At 41.1% G+C, this 9742-nt stretch overlaps 1 protein-coding gene across 1 annotated transcript; it reads left to right on the forward strand.

Annotated features, from left to right (window-relative positions):
- The first annotated feature begins 4509 nt into the window (after positions 1-4509).
- On the forward strand, positions 4510-6920 carry adra2a (adrenoceptor alpha 2A). The gene is made up of 2 exons (XM_034120673.1): positions 4510-4834; positions 4986-6920. Exon 2 carries the CDS (start codon positions 5191-5193, stop codon positions 6448-6450), a length of 1260 nt encoding a protein of 419 aa, XP_033976564.1. The 5' UTR covers positions 4510-4834; positions 4986-5190; the 3' UTR covers positions 6451-6920.
- The last annotated feature ends 2822 nt before the right edge of the window (positions 6921-9742 follow it).

A 9742-nucleotide genomic window follows, 5' to 3' on the forward strand; every position in this document is an offset into this window, starting at 1 on the left:
GCGGTCCTTACATTTCCAGTGGAGAAACAATTATTTCAAAGTATAATGAAAAACGTACAAACGATAAATGTAAGATTGAGTCTGACAATTATTCTAAAGAAAAACTAAAATCCAATAAAAAGGATGTCCTACTCGACCAGTGTAGTATTACAATGCTGCATTGATTTGGAGACACTGGTTTACATATACGGAAGCTCTTGAAAACAAATTTGACTTTTCAAAAAAAGAAACTGCTGCATGTTCCCAGACATATTCATATAAAATCAAAACATTTCAACAATCCTACAATATAACGTGTGTCCTGTATACTTGTCCTTTTTGCTCCTCTTTTCAAACCTGGTCATACAGCAGGTAACTCTTTCCGTTGATAATCCTGTTCTACACCATGTTTTAACTTTTTCATCTTCCTATATCACATATTAAATATGATTTCAAGAGAAGTGGGACACAGAGTTTAAATATTTATTCTGTTAGTTTTTATTTTAGTGGCTGTATACTGAGCTGGTGTCTCTGATCCAGTGCAACACGGCCCCCTGCTGGTACATTAATGTCTAACTATTATTGAGCCGTACCGTTCTCTAATACTGAGAGCTTTGCCCACTATATTAGTCTAAATTAACATTATAACACTACCATCGGAAGAAACATTTGTCAGGCAAATAAAGTCTAACATTTTAAATTGTGTCCTTATTAAACTGTGTGCAGCTGCGGATTTATCTCCCCACCTGTTTTCCCGCCCTTGTCGCCAAAGGGGCTCTATCTAAGCAAAATCTTGTGTAAAAGAAAGGTAGGTGAGTTACAAAATTAAAAAAAACCTGAGCGCACTAACATCAAATTCTTTGTCCTTTACATTGTCATATACCTGTAAAGAGTTTTGCTTTATCCTTCTAGTACCGGGAGGCTCTTGCAGGAGACGACAGGTGTCACTGTATCCTTGCGCATCCTCTTCGCCCTCATGCACCGGCAGCGCCACGACAAAGTGCTGTTTACCCCAAAACAGTGAGCAGGCTCGGTTCTCTCCACAGCCTGGAAAGACGGGATTATCAAAACGATTAAATGAACATTGTCTCACAGGTGGGTGCTTTGCATATTCACAGTCAGTCCCCGTTAAAAGCCTCACACATTCACACATAGCTTTTGTCCAAATGCTCCATTAGTATATTATTGCATGCCAAGTGTTAATGCATGTCAAATACAGATTTTAAAAGTCCATATATCAGTCGGAGAGAACGGGAACAGTCACGCTCTTACACACACACACGCACGCACGCACGCACGCACGCACGCACACACACACACACACACACACACACACACACACAGCACTTTAAGCAATATCTACATCTCACACTGTCGTAGTTATTGTGTAAAACTATTCATACAACTCAAAATGTAAAGTAAAAAAGTCATTATACAATGTTTTAAATAACAAAATTACAGTAACCCCCAGAGATATATAATATTATATGATATACACTGGGCTATATAAGAGTTATAGTTTAGGCGTTATTTTACTGGTTTTATTTTATTATTATGTCCCAAGTTTCCTAGAAGGACGAATTATAGGAAAAATATGAATTTCATTGAAAGAAAAACTCCATAATCAATTGACAAAGTAAACTAGTATTTATTGACAGTTCATTGGAAAATATAAATGTCTCAACTGAACACATCCTTATTTTGTGTATAATAAACAACAAATGACTTACCAGTATATTTTTCCAGGAAACATCTTGCAAGTTATTTGGAAAGAAAGGACCTATTAAGTGAAGAGTTTCCAAAGTGGAAGTAGAAATTGCACTCAACATCTAAAAAGCTGACTCTTTTCTTCGTATTATTCATAAAATCTATTTAAAAGCAACTTTATACTTACAGCACAACAGCATATTGAATATTGAAAAGAGATTGAACAAAAACATCAGAGTACATGTAACATCACAGACTCATAAATATATAAAAAAGTAGATAAATGTAATACTTCATTATTTGAAGCTAACATGCTTTTAAGAAATAGAACCAAACAGAAGTAAGTGCATCCCTCTGGTCTGAATCTCAGATTGTGAAAATTCTTCCTCTACAAACAGAGCGAGCAGCAGTAACACCTGCAGTGGTCACGATTAAATCTCCTTTAGAAATGTTGCAAATGTATTAGGTTGGACTGTGACAGGACACACATGTGGACAGAAACATTTGATTCAATGTCATTACAGAACACGAGTGCACTTTGATGCAGTGCACAACACTGAGTCGTGTACAGCACGTCCAGCACAGGAAGATGACGACCAGTGTACGCCGTGTCCTCCTCCCACAGTTCCTCTGGAATTTCCTCCTCCCAGAGTGATCTTAAATGCACCACAGAAGTGGAGCCCAAACAGCACATCGAATTGTACGACTGAGAGTGAGAGCTTTTGTGGTAAGATGGGGCCTCAGTTCCAGGAAGACTGAGAGTTTGGATGATGATGAATCCCCTGATGCATGAAATCTGAAGAAGTGTGGTTTCCTTTTTGTTTATTTGTTGAAATGACACATCAATAACCATCAGTGTACTCTATCCACAAAAAATAAAGGAATAAGGGTCCAATTTAGTATCAGCATATTCTGTACTTTCTGCAATTTTGTGTTTTAAAAATTAGAATTTCAAAGTTACTATTTGTGACATTGTGGCATTCAACATTTCTTTATTAGTATGGCACATAGGCTAGTTGTTATCACTGATAAAACTGTTCATGAGTTAAAATACTTTTTCGTAAGTACATTCTCTGTAAACACATTATCTTGCTGCTTGTGTATTTAAGATTTATCCGATAGCTAGTGTTAATCCAATGAATCCATCCACTGAAAAACACTGTTACTGTAAAAACTTGTTTTGAAGAGTGAATTGGTGCATGTCTGCCATCCCATGCCACACCTCATGAACGTGGAGAAAGTAAACCAGATGGAGTTTGTTTTTCACGGACATGATTGCTCTGACAGCTCAATGCCATCTAAATAAACAGCTAACTGACACAGGTTGTCTTCAGTCCTAACCGCAATGGCCCGGGTTCAAGTCCGGCCTGCTGACCTTTGCCTCATATCATCCTCTCTACCCCTTTCTTGACTTTCTTTGGCTGTACTATCATATATCCCAAAAAATAACACATCATGTAAGGCATCTTCAGCTGTTCCTAAGACACAAAAGTCTTAAGACACAAGGTGCTTAATAAAATGTATTTATAATTATAAAATATATGGTAAACACATATTTTATAATTATCCCCAGATCCACAAATGTGCAGGTATGGCCAACATGCACATTTAGGGAATGTTAAGACCGCAAATTAACAAAAAACACAAAAGGAAGCTCCAAATCTCCCTAAAAAATAGGTAAATCATTTGTTGTACTCGGCCCTACAGTGAGGCTGACTAATAGCCTGCACCTGTCTGCATCACTGCTCCCAAATCACATCTGTAAACACCTGGCCAGATGTTTATTTGAAAATCCCCATCAGCCTCCCAGGTCTGTGAATCAGTCTGCTCCTCACTAAGCTCGGGGACTCCCTCATGTTGGACATGACGTGTGAAAGTTGGCTAAATTGATCAGTTTGGACAAAGTCATAAATCGCTGTTGACATCCACGTGGTGTGGCTCTGGCTGCTGCTTAGCAACGGAGTCTACAGCTGCACTGCAAGAAATGTCCATCACTGCAGGGGCTGCACTTTACTCTGTAAAAACAATCTGTTCTCTATACGTCTCTCAACGTGTGTTTACTGTTTCAGTTCAGAGTCAGAAACTGTTTGAAATTACAAATATAAAAGATAGTGTAAGAAAAAAAAAGTTGTTTTCTACCATAATTTTTCTACTGCTTTTTCAATATGTTTTGCCTGTGTCTTTGAATGTAACTTTTTGTCATCCTCTAAAGATAAGATAAGATAAGCATGTTGATGTGCCTCTGTGTTCAGAAAACTTGCCATGACCACGATAAGACCTCCTTTTATTATTTAATCTATATGATCATAATAAAAGTCTATGGCAAACAATGGCAGAAGAATAGAAAGACAATAACAGAAAGACTCATGCAAACGATTACAACAAAAACTACTTAAAATGCCACTTAACTGAACAATGGCGACATAATGATTAAAGGCAATTTATTTGTATCATCCAGATTATGTGGCATTTATTATTATAAGTGCTCATCTATTATTTGTTAATGTATTATTTGTATAAGTATAGTTAAAAAATATAATAATGATGCTTGCATTGCATATTTTTAGTCCAACACCTATATTGTTGTATGTTCACGTGTATGCATTAATTAAGTAAACACATTTCCATTCATTTTTTTAATGCAGTTTTTTACCTATAATTCCTGACCTACTGAAAACTTCCGGGATTATTATTATTATGAGTGTTGTTATCACACACACATGTCTGTTGTCACTCAGTGAACGCGCAGTGACCCCCGCAGCGAGACACTTTTTGCAGCGTGCGAGCTATAAAGAGAGGGAGTGTCGCTCCGGCTCACACAGAGGAGAGAGACTCACACACACACTGAGGAGAGAGACTCCACACACTCCGATGAGAGAGACTCACACAGACTGAGGAGAGAGACTCCCCACACACAAACAGCAGCCCGGATAACATGATTAGCTCTCCATTAGGTCCGCCACTGAGCCCAGATCATTGTGTCGGGAGGGAGAGGCGCCGCGGAGGGAAGAAGACTTCTCGCTTCATCCGCCACATGGATCCTCTTTGCTTCCTGTTGATCTGCTTAAAGAAGTTACCCGCTGACAGCTTTTTTAATGTCCGTGCGTCTCTGGCGCTGGACAGCTTGTGCCACCGCTTTCTGCCTCAGGTAAGATCACTTCGCACTTTATGTGTCTTTTTTGTCCTCTCTATTAATCAGGAATATGACATAATGCTTAAGTTAGTTCGTATAGTAATAATTATAAACACACGTCATAATTGATTGAAAAGTTAATCTAATTGCTCTGTCACATTTACAGATGAACTGACACCCTTATGAATACTAAGAGGTTCCTCCCTGAGGAGCGAGCACATGATGAAAGAAAGAAATCTGGGAAGCCTCAGAGGAGTGATTCAGTCCCTTCCTTTTTCAGCCCTGCTGCGAGCTACTAGCTCCGTGCTTCCTGGCGATGATATTTGTTAAACCCAGGTGAACTCAAACAGGAAGTGGGCACATCTGCTCCAATGGGGTTTGACAACGACACCAACCAGACTCTGCCAGCCGTCGCCCCTTACAGCCTGCGGATCTCGCTGCCGCTCACTGTGCTGGTGGGGATCATGATCATGCTGACAGTGTTTGGCAATGTGCTGGTGGTCATTGCTGTGTTTACAAGCCGGGCCCTGAGGGCTCCCCAGAACTTATTCTTGGTGTCTCTGGCGTCGGCGGACATTTTGGTAGCTACCCTCGTAATGCCTTTCTCCTTGGCCAATGAGCTAATGGGATACTGGTACTTTGGCGAGGTGTGGTGTGAGATATATCTGGCACTTGATGTGCTTTTCTGCACCGCCTCCATTGCCCACCTCTGCGCCATAAGTTTAGACCGCTACTGGTCCATTACACAGGCCATCGAGTACAACCTGAAGAGGACGCCGCGGCGAATCAAGTGCATCATCTTCATCGTGTGGGTCATCGCGGCGGTTATCTCCTTCCCTCCTCTTATCACCATGGAAAAGGAAAATCGCGTGGAGGACCCTGTGTGTAAGATCAATAACGACAAATGGTACGTCATCTCCTCCTGCATCGGCTCCTTCTTCCTCCCCTGCGTCATCATGGTCCTTGTCTACGTGAGGATCTACCAAATCGCCAAAAAGAGGACTCGGGCGCCACCGGGAGACAGGAAGCGGACGGAGATGCCAAAGACGGCCACTGTCGCTGCAGCCGACCAGAAGGCCAACGGTGTAGGAGCAGAGGAACGCCTCAGTCACGAGAAGCTGAACGGCGAGCAGGACATAGAGCTGAAAGAGATGGTGAGAGGAGAGAAAGGAGCAGATGAGGAGAAGGGCCAGGTCAACGGGGCAGACCTTGAGGATTCGTCCTCATCTGACCACAAAGTAAAAAATCCCTGCTCCATCAAAAAGAAAGCGCCCAAGGGGAAAACCAAACTTAGCCAAATCAAACCGGGGGATGATGGCGTCCAAAGGCGGGCGCCGAGCTCTAAGGGTAGCCGCTGGAAGGGCCGACAGAACCGCGAGAAACGATTCACCTTTGTTCTGGCCGTGGTCATCGGAGGGTTTGTCATCTGCTGGTTTCCCTTTTTCTTTACCTACATGCTGATGACACTGTGCGAGTCTTGCCCTGTCCCCGACACCCTGTTCAAATTCTTCTTCTGGTTTGGCTATTGTAACAGTGCTCTGAACCCCATTATTTACACCATCTTCAACAATGACTTTAGGAGGTCGTTTAAAAAGATTCTGTGCAGGAGAGACAATAGAAGATATGTATGATGGACTCTGACTTTGTGTACATACTTTCTTTTTTTACTTTATTGTACATAACTTATGAAATTAATAGACCATTGTGCATGGGCTTGTACACTCTAGGTGTTTAAATGTTTGGAAAGGCTTTACAGTGTCTTATCAAAGTGTCAATCATCCTCACAGAGAGGTCGAGACAGAACACAGTTAAAAACATGCTTTATCGTAAATGTTATTTTTTATAAATGAATCCACCAAAGTGAAGTCATGATATGTATTGTTCTTTACAGAAGTATGTAGTGTCTGAAAATATATCTTTATTGTCCTTGTTATGGATCCATAATTGTGTCATTTTGTATGATATGATGATAATGACAACGATGATGGTACAGATGACGATAAAGATAGCGATGGTAATGACAAAGTTTGGGATAAATCCTGGATCTTCAAATAATAAAACCTCTTTCTTGAACTGCTCTTAATGAAACGGTAAAGCATCAGGTTATCTCATCTCATTTTTTCTTTTACACTGACACACACACACACACACACACACACACACACACACACACACACACACACACACACTACAATACAATACCTTCAGTATGTTAGGCATCAGTAGAATCAGTTATAGGAATAAGTCTTAATTTGCTTTCAGATAGGTATCAGGTGTTAAGATGCCCCAAAATGCAAAGCTGATGTGAAGGTGTTCTCGTTCAGAGAATTGTAGACCAGAGCTGGCCCTCGAGTTTCTTTTTGACAGAAAAGTGCAAATACAACGGTCTGTTGAATCTGACCTTTGCTACAGATTAAAAAGGAGCTCGATGTCCAAATGTTCTCTGGTCCTCAGATTAATCATGTAGGTCTTCATTCCGAGATGTCAGATTCCCGAAATGATATTAATAACATTTTTTCAAAGATATTTTAAATCTTGTGTATTTGCTAAGGCTATCAGGGGCAGTTTATGAATCAATTGTGGATGATAGATGAATGCAGTTCCATTGTGAGGCACGGGAAGTGGAGAAGTAACGGTTCATTTGCTGCTTTGTGTTACATGGTATGCGTTATTAAAGGTCCCATGTCATGCTTTTCCGGTTATTACCCGTCCCCTTGTGTGTTATGTAGCTTTATCTGCATGTAAACGGTCTGAAAAGTCACAAACCCTCAAAGTACACCCTGTAGCGAGTAAAACTCTAACACAGAAAATACCTGTCCATGCTGCCCCAGAACGCCTCGTTGGAGATTTTTATTTTTCCATATCTTTCTTCCTGGTCATAGTGACGTAACGCTGCGGAGCTCCGCACACACACACTCACTCAGCCTTATCTTTTCTCAGCCGCGGTGCTGCGCGGAGCTCCTTACACACACACACACTCGGAGCTCAGGCTGTGAGTGTGTGTGCGTGTGTGCTCAGGCTAAGCTCTGCGGTGTCTTGCTGTCTCGCAGACCCCACGCAGCAACCAGGAAACGACACCAGTAATCCAGCTCACACTGTCCGCTCCTCAAGCCTCAAAGGGCGGAGCAGCGAGCCCCGCAACGTCCCGCCAACACGGCACCCAGACCCCACGCAGCATTTTCATCTGTTTGTCATTACTGGTGTCATTTTCTGGTTGCTAACAAACGCCATTGTAACACATAAACACTGATGTTCAGCTGTAACTGGTTGACTAATCAGAACAGAGTGGGCGAGCTGACCATAGGGAGGGGGGGGGGGGGGCATGAGCTCCAACAAGGCGTGTAGGACAGAGAGTGAATACACATGCTATACAGAGATGCTGTATGAGAAAACCAATGTGATTTTGGAACATTGAACAATGTAAATCTATTCTAGTAGACCTCAACAATGGAATTATGATCAGTAGAAATGGCCATGTCACGGGACCCTTAAGTGAAAACATGGAGCCTGTTAAACCAGAACCTGATTGACTACTTTCTCTCTCTTTCTCTCCCTCTCTCTGCTCAAGTCTGAGAGATGTGTGTATTAAACAAAAGAGTGACTATCATCCGTGCAGTCAAAACAAAGATTATAGCTTTTCCCAGTGGAGGGCGTTGTGGGAATGGACATTTCAGATGTAATATTAAATGTATTACTGTCGTTGATGCTTATGTGATTCACTGTGTCTAAGTAGTAAGGTGATCAGATGAGAGTCAGCTGACAGTCAACTGAGAGGTAACATTAAAAAGCCATTGTACCAAATGCCCACCCTAGTCATGAGGGTATCATTGTTTAACTAATGAAACATAAAGCAAGACGCTCTAAAGGTAATTCAGAGCACATGGGTCTTCTCTCTATGCTACACGAAGTAAAAAGATTTGATTCATCACACTGAGTCTGTGATTCTTAAGAGAACAAACTATTTTAGAAAATGTTCTTCAACAGCCTGTAAGTAAATGCATTTGTTTTGACATTCAGGAAGGCAGGTGAACAGTGCTATCCTCTGAAAGCTGAATAGTCCTCCTGGGAGTTTCTCTGACAGTATATCCAGTATATTCAGTCAGTGGAGTGTTTCCCAGCACGATTAAAAAAGTTTTGTGAGAAAGAGGTTGAGTATGTGGGAATATGCGTGTGTTTGCAGCGCATATAAACACATGGGGTGAACTCCCACTGACATACAAGCCTGCAGCCGTGCTGATGTTCCACGTTCATTTAGTGTCCAAGAATACTCACTCCAAACATTAGGAGTGGTTTTGAAGAGACAACAGGGACTGATGTTCAGCAGGGAAACATCCCCATAAAAAAAAAACTAATTAGGAGATTTTTACACTGACAAGCTGTCGTTTAAGGGTAGGTTAACGTTTTTTTTTGTATATCATGACACAATACTCACATGCCCTTATTTGCAGTACATTTAAAGAGTCATTGGTTAATGTAATCATACTAGATGTTCATTCTTACAGTGAACAAATCTCTTCTGAGTGCACAACATTTAAAAAAAAAAATTCAAATCACCCTGCCTTAATTTAATACTGGTTTAATGCTTTCTCTGACCAACAGCTAATGTCACTTGTCATACCTTTTACTTTCCATTTACCAGCATCAAGACAATGTGGTCCCTGTCTATCAAAATGTTCAAAAGGAATGCTTTAATAGGAAAAGCTCATTTGAAGTGGTATCTAGCTTCCATTGAAATGGTTTCCCTTTGAGCGGTGGCACAGGGACATAAGGATTGTGGATTTATATCACGTTCATTGGAAATGAGCTAAGAAGGGATCTTACAAGGCCAGCAATGACAGGAGTAATAGCAATAACTCTTTCCATGTACATATGGGCATGTGGGTATAGCTTCAGGACGGATTTGAAAAGACGTGTCCCCTCAAA

Source organism: Trematomus bernacchii, unplaced genomic scaffold (assembly GCF_902827165.1).
Source record: "Trematomus bernacchii unplaced genomic scaffold, fTreBer1.1, whole genome shotgun sequence".
NCBI classification, from domain to species: domain Eukaryota; kingdom Metazoa; phylum Chordata; class Actinopteri; order Perciformes; family Nototheniidae; genus Trematomus; species Trematomus bernacchii.

What these genes read in the sequence shown, in the direction of transcription:
- adra2a (XM_034120673.1), top strand. Translation starts at nt 5,191, where the DNA reads ATGGGGTTTGACAACGACACCAACCAGACTCTGCCAGCCGTCGCCCCT.